At 34.5% G+C, this 15453-nt stretch overlaps 1 protein-coding gene across 1 annotated transcript; it reads left to right on the top strand.

Annotated features, from left to right (window-relative positions):
- Positions 1 to 143: 143 nt before the first annotated feature.
- LOC135846639 (probable ATP-dependent RNA helicase DHX34) lies at positions 144 to 7705 on the top strand. The gene is made up of 19 exons (XM_065365852.1): positions 144 to 512; positions 603 to 843; positions 926 to 1044; positions 1122 to 1288; positions 1373 to 1573; positions 1657 to 1783; positions 1859 to 2007; positions 2075 to 2279; positions 2345 to 2559; positions 2628 to 2822; positions 2910 to 3119; positions 3203 to 3466; positions 3566 to 3682; positions 3769 to 3944; positions 6551 to 6661; positions 6742 to 6863; positions 6945 to 7185; positions 7260 to 7399; positions 7500 to 7705. The coding sequence occupies exons 1-19, from the start codon at positions 320 to 322 to the stop codon at positions 7634 to 7636; spliced, it is 3330 nt and encodes a 1109-aa protein (XP_065221924.1). The 5' UTR covers positions 144 to 319; the 3' UTR covers positions 7637 to 7705.
- Positions 7706 to 15453: the final 7748 nt, after the last annotated feature.

Here is a 15453-nt window from a genome sequence, read left to right as displayed (position 1 = left end):
AATTTGAATAGAAAAACATTAATATTACGAATAAATAATGTGTTTGGAACATTTTATGGTAATTTTATAATTCGAGTACGCGAGTTAAAATTTTTCGTTGAAATATAAGGCTGCACTGATTCAACGTAAACAAACTTATCAGTTCATTTTAATTTTCAAACTTTTTCATATTTTTTCATCCAAAAGCGAAGATTTTCGTCATTTTATTTCAATTTCAACGCTCTAAATTCTATTTTTACGCTGAGAAAATATGAAATAATAAATTACTCGTCGCAGTGTATCGTTTCGAGAAACATGTGCGAATCAGTTTCACGTAATAATGAGCAGAAAAAGGCACGATCATCACATCGAATTTTATTCGTATAGAAGTGATTTAAGTCGACTCGTAGAAAAATTCCAACATGTAATTGAGAACGTCTCTGATTTCTGGGCATTTGTCCAAAAATACGAAGAAGTCGAGAGGAAAAAAGCCAGTAAAAATACACAACACGAACCTACAGCCTCTCATTCAGGTAGATTTTCAATCCTAGCCACGAATTCGTACCATTTACCATATCACACATCAATGTTCGTTATTAATAATTAAAGTATAATTTGTGCAGGAAGCAAATTAATTCTGCCAAAAACGTACGATGTTCAGCATACAGTCAATGTGGATTTCACCATTTCTGATGATGATATGCAATCCTGTCTCAGTATCGATAAAAGACATAGGTTGAGAAAAAATCTATCAAAATTTACTCTTTTAATAGGCGTTTATATTAATTTCAAGCAGAAGGAAAAACTAAGCAAGCTGAAAAAAATCAGAAATGGTCAGCAAAACTTACCAGTCTTTCAATTCAAGTCAGTTGAATACGTTTCAATTTTAAATAATCCATCGACTTTAATCATTCTTCGAAACTTGATTTTTTGTTTCTTTTTTTAGGGATCAAATTATTGAAACTGTTCAAAATGAAAAAGTAGTTATCATAGCTGGAGATACTGGGTGTGGAAAATCTACTCAAATCCCTCAGTTTTTATGGCAAGCTGGATATAATAGAATTGGTTCGTATCAGAAGATGGATCAAAGAATTCTTATAGTAATGTGATTTAAAAATCTAACCACGCTGTGATTTATTTAGCTTGTACGCAGCCTCGAAGAATAGCTTGTATTTCTCTATCGAAACGAGTAGCTAAAGAATCTCTTTCAGAATTTACCTCTGGTGTAGGATATCAAATACGGTTCGAGAGACATCGCAATCGAGAAACTAAGATCCTTTTTATTACAGAAGGTCTTCTCTTGAGACAAGTTAGTATTTTTCTTCGAGTTCCCCATTCGTTCAATTATCTATCAAGTTAATTTTTTTACAAATGTTCGTTGATTTTCTTGTAGACGAGCAATGAGGAGACTCTAGATTATGATGTAATTGTTCTGGATGAAGTACACGAACGTCATTTACACGGTGATTTCTTACTTGGAATCATGAAATGTTTATTATATCAAAGACCCGATTTGAAATTAGTCCTGATGTCAGCCACAATCAACATAGAATTATTTTCTAGTTATTTTGGTGAATCTGCTAAAGTAATTCAAGTAAGTTGGGTTTCACTGAAATTGAAAAAACAAACGAATCATTCAGATTTTGATACTGACTCAATTTATTTAAAATAAAACAGGTTCCAGGTCGATTGTATCCGATTACTTTACAGTATTATCCGATTATCGATGTCGATGCCAATAGTGATAAGTTTGATCCAGGTCCATATATCCGAATTTTACAACTAATCGATCAAAAATACCCAAGTATGTGAAAACATAACCGAACTATGATTGTTAATTTCTATAAGTGAGGTTACAAATATTGTAATATTTTCGTAGAAAAAGAACGAGGCGATGTATTAATGTTTTTAAGTGGTACCAAAGAAATAACAGCAGTTGTAGAGGCAGCTCAGCAATACAACGAGAAAGTTAACAGTTGGTGTATTTTACCTCTACACAGTTCTCTTTCATTAGCAGAACAAGATAAAGTGAGCCAAAGTTTTTTTTTCTTGATGAAAATATACAAAAATTGACCTAATTATTTTTTCCGGACAGGTTTTTGATTATCCTCCCGAAGGATTCCGTAAATGTGTCGTATCAACGAATATCGCAGAAACATCGGTAACTATTGACGGTATTCGTTTCGTCGTCGATTCAGGAAAAGTAAAAGAGATGAGTTACGACCCAACTTGTAAACTGCAAAGATTAAAGGAGTTTTGGGTCAGCAAAGCGAGTGCTGAACAAAGAAAAGGAAGAGCTGGTACGGTTTCATTTTAAAATACTTATAATGCTTGAAATAAAAATACTGAAAGTGTTTCGTTGAAGGTCGAACTGGTCCTGGTGTATGTTACCGATTATATTCCGAAGACGATTACTCTGCTATGAATCAATACACGACTCCAGAAATTCAAAGAGTATCGTTAGATTCCGTTTTACTTCAAATGATCTCTATGGGATTACCAGATGTGAGGAAGTTTCCATTTATCGAGCCTCCTGATCCTTCTTCAATCGATAATGCTATTTTAGATCTGAGACAACATGTGAGTTTTTTTACAACTTGCTTTTATTAGAAAGTTGAAGGATGTCTCGAACGTATTTTTGTTTTTAGGGTGCGATTGACAGCGAAGAAAAATTAACGGTGATTGGAAAAACACTGGCTAAGCTTCCTGTCGATATTCAGCTCGGTAAAATGTTAATTATGGGTTCGTTGTTTTACCAAGTTGAGCCAATTTTGTCTCTGGCTGCTGCTTTATCCGTTCAATCACCGTTTACGAATAGAGCTTTCAGAGATATCGAAATGCAGGTATTTTTTTTTTCATTTCAACGAACTACTGATACCTACGAAAACCAGGGTAACAGAAAATTATTATAGTTTTACTTTCAAACGTAGGATTTACGAAAAGACTTGGAATCAGATCATGGTGATCCGATCACACTGTTGAATATATTTCGCGAATGGCTTCAAATGAAACAAGAATCGACTCAAGGAAGAGGATCGAGCTCTTATCAAACCAAGAAGTGGTGTAAGAAACGAGGCCTCGAAGAGCAACGGTTCTACGAAATGATTAAATTAAGGAATCAATTCAAAGATTTATTATTTGTACGATTATTATTTTAATTTTTCATCTACATTAATTTGTTAATGCTATTATTACTAAATCTTTGGCTTTGTTTCTCTTTCAGGACTGTAATTTGATTAACGAAGACTGCACCCCGATTAAATCCAAAGAAGAACTGACCAGTGCCGAGCGTGCCATAAGACACGGTGAGCTGAAACAATTGCGTAAACTGAAACGTGAATATGAAAATGAAACTTCGAATAAACCAAAGATATTGAAAATTGATAAATCTATGGAAGTCGAAAGACCAGATTACGAAGAAGAAGATACTTCTACGGATATTCGAGATATTGAATTTAGGATGAGGAATAATCCATCTCAAGTTCAGGTATAAATTATTATCAACCTTTTTCAAAATTTCGATCACTGGATCATTTTTTTCCCTAAATTTATTCATTCTCGCGAAATCGTGGTTTATTTTCTACAGAATTTGCTCGATGGTTCCACAGCCACTTCGTACAAAGATTTAATGATGCTGAAAGTGATCTTTTCCAGCGCCATATATCCTCAAATAGCCATAGCCGATGAATTCAATTCTTCGAAAGTAATTAAAACCTTACATCATACAGATAGATTAGTTTCTAGAATATTTATTTGCGTAAATTACTCACAATACTGTGTATTTTGCAGACAGTGAAAGATCAATTATTCCATACAGCTGAAAAACCATTCGTATCGCTTCATCCGAATTGTTTTTTCGCTTTCCATCCTCATGTTGTGCAACTTGAGCAGTCAGATATTGAGCATCCGCCTGGATTCCGGTCTAAATTTCAATTCAGTTCCAGACATCAAGTTTTATTTTACATGTTGGTGGTATTTTTCATCATTCCAGGAGAAAATTATTGGATCTGATCGGGTCTGAACAGATCTAATCCTAAAATCCCATCTAAACTCAAATCTGACCGGATCCGGTGTGGTCAGATATAGTCCGGTATATGACAATAGGAGTAATTGCACCCCCCCCCGCCGATCCTTCGGGACAACTTTTTTCTTAAAGGGGACATCCTAAGGAACATTTTAAAGCAAACTTGCCCAAAAAGAAGTTGGCTTTACTTACAAAATGGCGGCCATTTTGATTGACAGGTCAGCCGGAATCGCAGATTTTGCGTTTCAACGTAAGACTTGCAAGACATTCTTCAAACTTTACAAAGGTAGATCGAAAGATCATGTAAAAATTTATCACCTGTCAAAATTTCAAGTGCTAAAGTGCGTTTTTCGATTTTTGTTGAATTTTTGAAAATCGAATTTAGGCTAAAAATGAGGGAAAAAAATCAAAATTTTACCAAATTGACCAAGAAAGCTTAAATTTGGGATATACCCTATTTCCGACATGCCAAATCGATTGGAAACGGTTTAAATCCGTTTTGAGCAGTTCTGGAGCCTCCAGCAGATTTTTGAACTTCGAAATTCCCAGAAAATTCCATCAAATTGGAGTAGTAAAGCTAAAATTTATTCTAAAAACTAATTTAAATACTCAAGTGGGTTTGGAGCCTCCAGCGACTTTTTTGAAAATTACTGGAGCCTCCAGCAGATTTTTGAAACTTTAAATTTTCACAAAATTTCATCAAATGGATATGGAAAGCTGAAATTTACTCTACACTCCAATTTTAACACCCTCTGAAGGCGACTTCAGGTGGGTTCAAGTCATTTTAGGGCCTCCAGTGACTTTTTTAAAAATTACTGGAGCCCTCAGTAGATTTTTGAAACTTTGAATTTTCACAAAATCACATCTAATGGAGATGGAAAGCTACTCTACACTTTAATTTTAACTCCCTCTGCAGACAACTTCAGGTGGGTTCAAGTCATTTTAGAGCCTCCAGCGACTTTTTTGAAAATTACTGGAGCCTTCAGTAGATTTTTGAAACTTGAAATTTACCAAAATTTCATCAAACTGTGATGGAGAGTCGAAATTCATCCTGCAAACTAATTTCAATACCCTACGAAGTTGACTGCTGGTGGATTTCAAGTCGTTTTTGAGTCTCCAGCGACTTTTTGAAAGGTTGTATGGCGTTTTTTTTGGAAAATTTAAACCTAAAAGTAGCTGGAAGCTTCAAAAGCATTTGAAACCAACATGTAGTCTGCGAAGTTAATTTCAGCCTGCCAACTCCATTTGATAAATTAATGTTGAGAAAATTTCAAGTTTCAAAAATCTACTGGAGGCTCCAGTAATTTTCAAAAAAAGTCGCTGGAGGCCCTAAAATGACTTGAACCCACCTGAAGTCGTCTTCAGAGGGTGTTAAAATTGGAGTGTAGAGTAAATTTCAGCTTTCCATCTCTATTTGATGAAATTTTGTGAACATTTAAAGTTTCAAGAATCTGCTGGAGGCTTCAGGAATTTTCAAAACGTCGCTGGAGGCTCCAAAACGACTTGAAATTCGCCTGCAGTACTTCGTAGCGTATTGAAATTAGTTTTTAGAAAAAATTTTAGCTTTACAACTCCAATTTGATGGAATTTTGTGTGAATTTCGAGGTTCAAAAATCTGCTGGAGGCTCCAGAACTGTTCAAAACAGGTTGAAACCGTTTCCAATGGATTTGGCATGTCGAATTGTCGAAAATAGGGTGTATCCCAAATTTTAGCTTTCTATATGTCCATTTGGTAAAATTTTGATTTTTTCTCACATCTTGGCCAAAATTTAATTTTTGAAAATTCACCAAAAATCGAAAAAGGGCACTTTAGCACTTGAAATTTTGAAAGGTGATGAATTTTGATCTACCTTTGAACGGTTTAAAAAATGTGATGCTAGTCCTAAGTTGGAACGCAAAATCTGCGATTTCGGCTGACCTGTCAATCAAAATGGCCGCCATTTTGTAAGTAAGGCCAACGTTTTTTGGGGCAAGTTTGCTTTAAAATGTTCCTTAGGATGTCCCCTTTAAGAAAAAAGTTGTCCCGGGGGGTTGGGGGGGGGGTGGGTGCAATTACTCCTATTCTCATATGCCGGACTAATAGATTGGATCCATGAGATGTCTGAATCTGATCGGATTTAATCATTTTTTCTGTTGGAGCGCTAATCAGGGAACCATTCGAGATAACCGTCTCTGATTCAAACAGGAATGCAATTTATGGACAGAATTCGTTCGGAAACTCCCATAACTGAAATTTCAGTCGCTTACAATGGTTTTCAAATTTCAGACGAATTCAAAAAATCCAAAAAATTCTGTTTTTTTTTGAAAAATCAAAAATTTTCTGTTCTAAAAAGAATTTTTCATGACCGTATTTTCCTTAGAACAAACCCTCAGGATTAGAATTTTATTACCGTTTCCGGCTGTTTGAAAACCTTCAGGACAATTTTTATTTTGTTCCCAAAAATTTTTGAATTTCGTTTCGTTTAAATTGGAATCAGTCGTCTCAAGCAGTTCCTTTCCGAAAGTGAATTAATCTTCCTCATAATCTCTATTTTCATGAATTTTCAGGTCTTTATTGGAAACTACCAAAGTTTACTTGTGTAACGCTTTGAGAATGCCAGCAGCTCAATCCGTCTTGTTATTTTCACAAGAGATCCACTGTAATAAAAATTTCACCAAGTAAAATCTCTCGCAATTTGATTTTTAATTTTTCCGAATCAAAACGATCAAATTTACCAACCAATAACTTATTTTTTCAGAATCATTTGCGATAACTGGATAGAAATACAATTCGCTACTCCACTTTCCGGTGAGAAATTTCTCCTGAAAGTATGCAACATTAGACAGATCTGGGAAAAACTACTCGATAAACGATTACAAGGTGATTATTCAACTCGAAACTTTAGCCAAAAAAAAAAAAAAAAAAAAAAGAAACATACTAAACACACATTTTGATTTACAGGCGAAAACACCGGCAGGAACGACGAAGACTTGATGGATCTTATTTTAGGTCTACTTCGAGCTGATATCTGTTACTCGATCAGACGTCTACTTCCGGCAGATCTCAAAGTCGCATTTAAAGGTCGCCAATTCGACAGCTACGACGTATTACCCACTGACAATCCTTTCAACGAAGACTTTACCATCGAAAAAAATGAACATCACGGTGGAATCAAAGTTACACCTTATTTAACTTACGATAGGTTGTTTTTGGAATTGTTTACGATTCACGATACGTAAAAATTGAATATCGAACTCATCATTCTTATCATTTCAGTGTGATCATTGACGATGAAAATGTCGATGTGTTGGAAAAATGGAAATGCGACAGATGCCAAGTGGAAATCATTCTGCCTCCTTTAGAAAGATTAATACATATCAAGAATCACGAAAAAGAGAATAATAAAGGCAACGATGGTATGTTTTTAATTTGATCTTCATCAGATGTTCGAGCTCTCATTCACTTTGCAGATGTGTATTGATTTATTTACAATTTATTGTCTTATCTTTGTTACAGTTCTAGAAAGTTTGCCATCGGGAAGTAAGAAACCGAATTCTAAATTATACAAATGTGATATCTGTCAAAAACAAATGTACCTTACACCGACTGAAATCCTAAGGCATGTGAAAGACCATAAAACTTCAAATACTTGAACCTATTTACTCGTATTAATTATTTATTTTTCTTCCATTTACTTCGTAATACATATTCGCTGTTTCGAATCCTTTGTTTCATTTTTGGAAGGATTGCAGAGACACCAATAAAGTAATATGGCCATCGCCATCGCTACATTGCAATATATGTACTTCTTGCTTATAGAACATTGAGTGAAAGCCAGAATGTACAAAGTGGGTGTATTCACGATGAAGAGAACTTGCAAACGTTATAGTTTACATTCACATTCGAGTATATTTTATTCCGGCAATGACACACAAATTAGTAAACAAGCGTCAATGAATCATATAACATGCAACTGTACAAAAATTAATTGCCTTTAAATTCCGCGTTAAACAAATCCATAGAAATATTTCGGCAGATTCGTTACTATACAAAGAAACGATTGCGTTACTGGAAGGCTCTATTATTAGAATACGCGAATTTTTTCTACGTTTATAAGAAAAATATATCATTATAAGCGAGACAAATACGTGTCATAAAAACATTTACGATTATTGACCGCTTCATATTTTAAATTATTCTTTTTCTCTACGATTTTGGCACCGGGCTTCATTTCCATTTAGTATTTTTTATTGTTTCATTTCCCCTCTTGTTGTTCGTTTTTTCTATGTGTCGTAGGAGTGCGTACATCTACGTACTATAAGATCGAAGTATTGTTCGACACATTTTTATATTTGAAATTTCAAAAGGAAAAAAATTTCGAGAAATTGGCAGTGTTTTATTTCATATAAAAATAGATTTCTTTGCGGTCGTCGAATGATGCCGTTTATTTAAATATTTATACCAAAGTTGTAGGCTGAAATGAATCTTGCTGCTGGGTCGATCGTAGAAGGTATGGAATTCGTGTCGATGCACTCCGAATTTTCAGAACATTGGTTTCAAAAATTTTATCATTTTATTACACCAATTGAAATCGACCAAATAGCTTTCTCATAAGAACGATGTAGATCCACGGTACCTTACCTACTCACAACACAATTGTCACAAAATGTGAAACCAATACTTACCATCAATAGACCATCTGTCATTCACTAGGCACGACGAGGACGTACTAAAGGAAATCAAATTCATAAAAAATTAGAATTAGGTAACATCTTTTCCGTTTTTCCATCAATATACTCGTATACTACGACTCTAATACCCAGTACAAAAATAAAGAAATATATCGGTAAAACGTTCGGTATTTTATTTTGAAATAATGATGGCGTGACCAAGCTTAATACGTAAATAATTAATGTATCTTTCCAAAGAAGAAAACTGTTTTCGTGTCAGGAACTTGCGAAGTCGTGTCGACTTCCTTTTTAAAGCCCGAGTAAGCAGCTTTTATACATTGTTTGACAGTGGGAAATAAAATTGATCCTTTTTACGAGTGCAAGAAATTATATTGTGGAATATAATACCTAGCTACCCGCTTTTCGAAAATATAATTCGAAATGTCACATTTTTTAAAAAATGAAATATTACGGCGTAGGTAGGTATAGAAATTTTTCGCTTCGAAGGTTTCATAGGTATGGGTAGAAACATTGCTTATACTTATTATGTATGCTCCATAGAACTGCGTTTGAAAATGAAACCTCCAAAATGACCAGCTTATGTACATGTAAAATGTAAGAAAGTTGTCTGTTTGTTTCCATTATTGGGAACCTACAACGTACCTCTCTATACCTACATATAAAATTAGCTATTGTTGATGAAAAATTATATATTTCATAATCACAAGATCACAAGTTTTTTTTTTTTTTTTTTTTTTTTTTTTTTTTTTTTAGACAGAAAATAAGTAGGTACATCAAGTAGGCACCTAATAAGAGAATTTTAGAATCACTTATAACTGTGTACTTCTTGTTGGACGAGCTTTTAGGTTACAGTATTTCCTCTTGTACTACATAGTTTCAATTGTGCTGTGATTCACTTTTTCCAACGATAAAGCACGACTGAGCGAAACTAATTAGCCATTTTGGGTTATTGTATCGCTTTTAAATGATTAAAAAGGTACAAATGTCAAGCTGAATTTTATATCGTACCGTGTAAAAGCATTTCTATTTTTCTTAGAAATTGTGACGTCGTTCGTGACAGTAAACTCGTACACTACTCTTTCTACATTAAATTGTATTTCCTTTGTAAATTTCGTGTAACGTACTGACTTTTGATCTACGAGTAAAACTCGAAAAATAGGTAGGTACTCGTCTTTATTTGGTATATTTTCTACCCTTTTTTTCTTCATTTTTTTCCTCTAGTTAATATACGTAAGTATAATAATGGAATGAACATTTTCATCGCAGGTAGGTATCAGCATTACAGTACAATGGTGTTGAACCTCCCCCCCCCCACTACTCCAGCCTCTCGATGCTATTAAATTGAATAAGAATAAAAATGATGTACGAGTAGGTTGTATGTACCTAGTTGGGTGAAATGTGATTATAAAAGCTATAGACGTTACTGGAATGGTATTCCACGCTGAATCAAAGCAGAATTGTTAAATGAACAAATTATCCCATAGAAATTCATATTTTCTTATTGCAAATGTAAGTTTTCTGTGTTAATTGTCTAATTGGAACCGCGAAAAGCGAGCTTGAACCACTCGCGGTGAGCTCGTTCGACTCAAACATTTGAATTCTAGCCTAATTTTATTTCCAATCACAAATCTAAATTAATTCCGATTCCAATTTCAATAATTTTAAATTCAATTTCAATTTTATTTTCAAATTTATCCGATTGAATTTAAATGTACCTAATTTGACATTTCTACTTATTTTAAATTTTTTGGTTTTAGCTTTCATGTCATTTTTAAATTTCAAAATTTTACATTGATTTTAAAATGTAATTTTTTATTGATTTTTTATTTCTACCTATCGATTTGAAGTTTTCAATCAATGATGGAGAGTCAAAAATCGAAAAAACCAATTAATAATTTTGGGTATAAAAACGAAAAAAAAAACAAAAAAACTGGAAAACTGAAAAACAAAGTTGAAAAATTAAAAAAACATCAGTTTTAATGTCTAAACTACAACATTAAAGATTCATCCACTGGACCTGATGAAATTCACCCTCACATGTTAAAGTACCTTTCAGACACTGGAAAAGAAGACTTAGGTACTTCAGTTAAGGTGCACTGGGGGAAGTTGGAATTCGGGGTAAGTTAGAAAACTTGCTCTAGCGCCAAGAGGTTTATATCTGGTGAAGTGCCACTAAAGGTGACTTGAGGGTACTACCCCTACTTCATCACGGCATAAAAATTTTCGCGATTCAGTTTCATTTTAGATGTCTGTGGTTCAATTGTATTTTGTTGTTGTTTTGAACTTATTTTGAATTCGGTCTAAAATACAGACTTTCTATTTCTTAGTTTTTCGCATATAGCGGACAAACTGTGCGTCCTAGTGAAAATCTGATGAGAGTAATCTCAAAGAGAATTAAATTCTCTACAATTTTGTTAATATGCAATTTTTCTAGGACGCTCCGTTTGTGATCTACGCCTCTGCAAAGTTTAGCCTGTTCTGACTTCCCCCAATTGGGGAAAGTCAGAACAGTTTATATTTTATTCCACTGAGCGAAAGCTACTGTGTCAATCGCGCTCAAATTTTCACCATAGGTTAAGAATCCTTATGGGAACCTACATAATAAATTTGATCCATATTGGTTCATTAGAAGGGGAGTAACAGCTGGTCAAATTTGAAATTGCGAAAAATCATTCTGACTTGCCCCGGTGCACCTTATATAACAAAATTTGGACTTCTGATTCCTTCCCAAAAATGTGGAAAACTGCAACAATCATTCCAATATATTAAAACCTGATAAAAACCCAAATCTTGCATCTATAGTTATCGCCCCTCTTCTTAACTTTGGTTCCTTGCAAAATACTTGAAAAAATGGTTATTAAACGTCTTAATTGGTATAATTGATTCCTCAAACTCTCTTAGCATTTATCAAAGTGGTTTCAGAAAGAAAAGATCTACCCTAGATCACCTCTTTAGTCTCCAAAAAGAAATTAGTTCGGCCTTCCAGAATAAAGAAAGTGTTCTTTCAGTCTTTTTTGATCTTGAAAAGGCATTTGATAAAGCCTGGCGTTATATAATTCTCCAAAAATTACATTCCATTGGAATTAGAGGACATTTGGCCTACTTTATTCAGAATTTCTTAATAAACCATACTTTTAGAGTGAGAGTTAACAATACATATTCAACATTTTTTGAAATTGAAAATGGAGTCCCCCAAGGTTCAGTTCTTAGCACAGTCTTATTTATACTTTTGATTGATGACACTTCCAATGTTGTTTCTAGACCCGGCCATTTCTCTGAGAATCGTTGCTGATGATAAGTACAAACATTTCCTTTCATTCAAATAATATTCAACTAGCTCTTTGAGTAATCCAAGAAACCCTTGAAAAAATTGAATCATGGGCAGATTCAAAGGGTCTAACCTTCTCAGAGTCAAAAACCCACTGTATACTTTTCACCAAAAAAATAAGATTCCTCCAGATCTCATTCTCAACTTCAAAGGACACTCTTTAGAATTCAAAACAACTACTAAATTTCTTGGCTTAACTTTTGATAGAAAACTAAATTGGACTCCTCATTTCCTAAAAGTAAACTCAGATCTCATGAAACGCCTAAATCTGTTGAAAATAATCAAAAATACTAAGTTTAATCCATCTTGCAAACTCCTACTTCACTCGTATAAATCTCTAATTCGCAGTAAAATTGAGTATGGAAGCCCATGCTTTGCAAATATCTCAAATAAAACTTCAAATATCCTAAAAACAATTCAAAACTCAGCCCTAAGGATCTGTATAGGAGCCCTCTATTCCTCTCCAATAAATAGCATTTATTGTGAAGCAGCAGAAGTACCCCCAGATTTTAGAAGAACTCTCATGACAAACAAATTCATCTCAAATGCATCCACCAACCCTTCCCATCCACTCCAAAACTCAATTAACCCACCAAACTCTCAACATTTTGACCATATAGAAGGACCCACTTCTAATTTCATCACAATGTTGAATGATCTTCAAATCAATCCTAAAACACTCATCCAACAACCAATATCATATCCCCCTTGGCTCCTCAGGCCTCCTCAAGTCAATACACAACTTATTAACTACCCAAAAAATAGCCACTCTCCACTAGTAATAAAACAAAACTATCTTGAACTGTTATCAGAATACAAAAAATTCAATCTGTGCTTTACAGATGGGTCAAAAATACCAACACTTCATTCAGGGTATTGCCTACTTTATTAATGATAAAATTTCAAATTTTAAAATCCATAACAACTGCTCTTCAATCTACACTGCCGAACTCGCAGGTATTTTCCACTGCCTCTGTGATATATTCACTTACCTATGAATCAGAAAATAAGTTTTTCTTAATTCAGAGTGTTTCCCTCAGCTCACCAACTGCTATCCAAAATCTACGTTTTTTCACAATTTCAACTTTGATCAGCTGTTACTCTCGTACTAATGAACCAATATGGCTGAAATTTGGTATGTAGGTTCCCGTAAGAGTTTTTAACCTATGGTAAAAATTTCAGCGCAATTGTCACAGTAGCTTTTGCACAATCGAATAAAATGTAACTTGTTCTGACGTACCCCGCTTTGGGGTAAGTCAGAAAATCTACAAAATTAATTGGTGATTCTAGGATTCGACCCTGACCGATGCGCAATATGTCGAATAATATGTTTTCAAGGTCGTAGAATCCGAATCTGGAGTTATTTTTTTGTAGGAGTGGGGGGGGAGGTGAGGCGTGGGGAGAGGGAAAATTTCAAAATTTTCCTACATTATCATGTAATATGTCGAATAGTATGTTTTCGAGGTCGTAGAATCCGAATCTGGAGTTATTTTTTCAGTAAGAGTGGGGGGTGAGGCGTTAGGAGAGGGAAAATTTCAAAACTTTCCTACATTATCATGTGATATGTCGAGTAATATGTTTTCGAGGTCGTAGAATCCGAATCTTGAGTTATTTTTTTGTAGGGCTGAGAGGTGAGTCAAGGGGAGAGAGAGTAAATTACAAATTTTGCCTATATTAATGTGTAATAATGTCGATTGATATGTTTTTGAGGTCGTATAATTCGAATCTGGGGTTATTTTTTTGCAGGGGTAGGAGGCGACGCAAGGGGAGAGGAGAAATTTCAAATTTTGCCTATAATATTGTGTAACATGTTGATTGATATGTGTTCAAGGTCGCAGAATTCAAATCTTGAGCTAGTTTTTAGGGTTGAGGCTATTCAAGTACGTTTGGGGAGAGGGGGTTGTGGCCTACTGTGCCCCGTGCAAGTTGGAACAGTAATGAAATGAGCTAACTAATGATTATTTGAAATACCTTCCGCTCAAAAACACGGATGTATATGAAAATGGCGATTTGTAGAAATCTCCCCCTCCGGCCTATTATGGCATTTTGGCTGTCATTGTGGTAACTTCAGAAAAACAATTCATCTGACAATTTATTGTAGAGTATAAAAATGTATTTGTAAAAAATTGAAAAACTCATGTTAGGAGAAAAAATAATCATCTTCTGAGAAAACAAAACAAAAAATACCCAAAACATAGTAACACCACTCCAAAATACACATCTAACATCATCATGGAGAAAAGAACACATGATATTGCCTGATTGTATAGCATTTTTTTTTTCAAAACATGTTCTGAATTCTGATTTTACTTAAAAAACTGTCAACTTTGAACATCGGTGGTATAAGAAAACATTGAGATAAATAAAAACCAAATTTGGAATTTTTTACTTTCCTCATTCTACCAAAAAACCAACTCCAGATTCGAACTCTACAAACTCGAAAACATCAATCGACGTATTACACCATAATATAAGCAAAATTTGAAATCCCCCGCCCATATGAACCTACGACTCACTTTCCACCTTCACGACAAAAAATGACTCCGGATTCAAATTCTAGGACCTCGAAAACATATTATTCGACATATTACACAATAATGTAGGAAAATTTTGAAATATTCCCTCTCCCCACGCCTCACCCCCCACTCCTACCAAAAAATAACTCTAAATTCGGATTCTACGACCTTGAAAACATATTATTCGACATATTACACAATAATGTGTGAAAAATTTGAAATTTTCTCCTCCCCACGCCTCACCCCCCACTCCTACCAAAAAATAACTCTAAATTCGGATTCTACGACCTCGAAAACATATCAATCGACATAATTACACAATAATGTAGGGAAAATTTGAAATTGCCCCCTCCCCACGCCTCACCCCCCACTCCTACAAAAAAATAACTCCAGATTCGGATTCTACGACCTCGAAAACATATCATTCTACGTATTACACATCGATGAAGTCGAATCCTAATTATCAATGTTCACTTTTCTGACTTACCCCATAGCACTAATTTAGGGGGTAGGTAAGTCAGAAAAAGTGATATAAATAATGAATAACTGAAATTTTAAAAAAATTGAATACTTGGGGTTTTACATTATTGTTTTAGGAATACTTTCACTTTAAATATCACTTTTACTGATCATTTCTTCTGAGGTAAAAAGCAGTTTGAAAAACACTGGTTACAATTTGAAATCAAATTCAAAACAGCAACTAAAAAAGAACCAATCAAAAGCCTGTAAAATGAAACTGGGTCGCGAAATTTTTTATGATGTGATGAAGTAGGGGTAGTACCCTCAAGTTACCCCTGGGTAGCACTTTGGCAGATACAAGCCTCTAAGAGCTAGAGCAGTTTTTCTGACTTACCCCAAATTCGGACTTCCCCCGGTGCACCTTATGTACCCAGCCATGTTGAAATCACAGGAAATGAAATTGTAGATAAAAATGC

The sequence above is a fragment of the Planococcus citri genome, chromosome 5 (genome assembly GCF_950023065.1).
Source record: "Planococcus citri chromosome 5, ihPlaCitr1.1, whole genome shotgun sequence".
NCBI lineage: Eukaryota > Metazoa > Arthropoda > Insecta > Hemiptera > Pseudococcidae > Planococcus > Planococcus citri.
Note: the sequence above shows the minus strand (reverse complement) of the source record. Positions and strands in the feature narration are given on the sequence as shown.

Bases quoted from the DNA above. Each gene is read 5' to 3' on its own strand.
- LOC135846639 (XM_065365852.1), top strand. From the start codon at position 320: ATGAGCAGAAAAAGGCACGATCATCACATCGAATTTTATTCGTATAGA. The intron at 1,045-1,121 runs GTTCGTATCAGA...TGATTTATTTAG, and splicing joins AGCTGGATATAATAGAATTG to CTTGTACGCAGCCTCGAAGA. The intron at 1,289-1,372 runs GTTAGTATTTTT...ATTTTCTTGTAG, and splicing joins AAGGTCTTCTCTTGAGACAA to ACGAGCAATGAGGAGACTCT.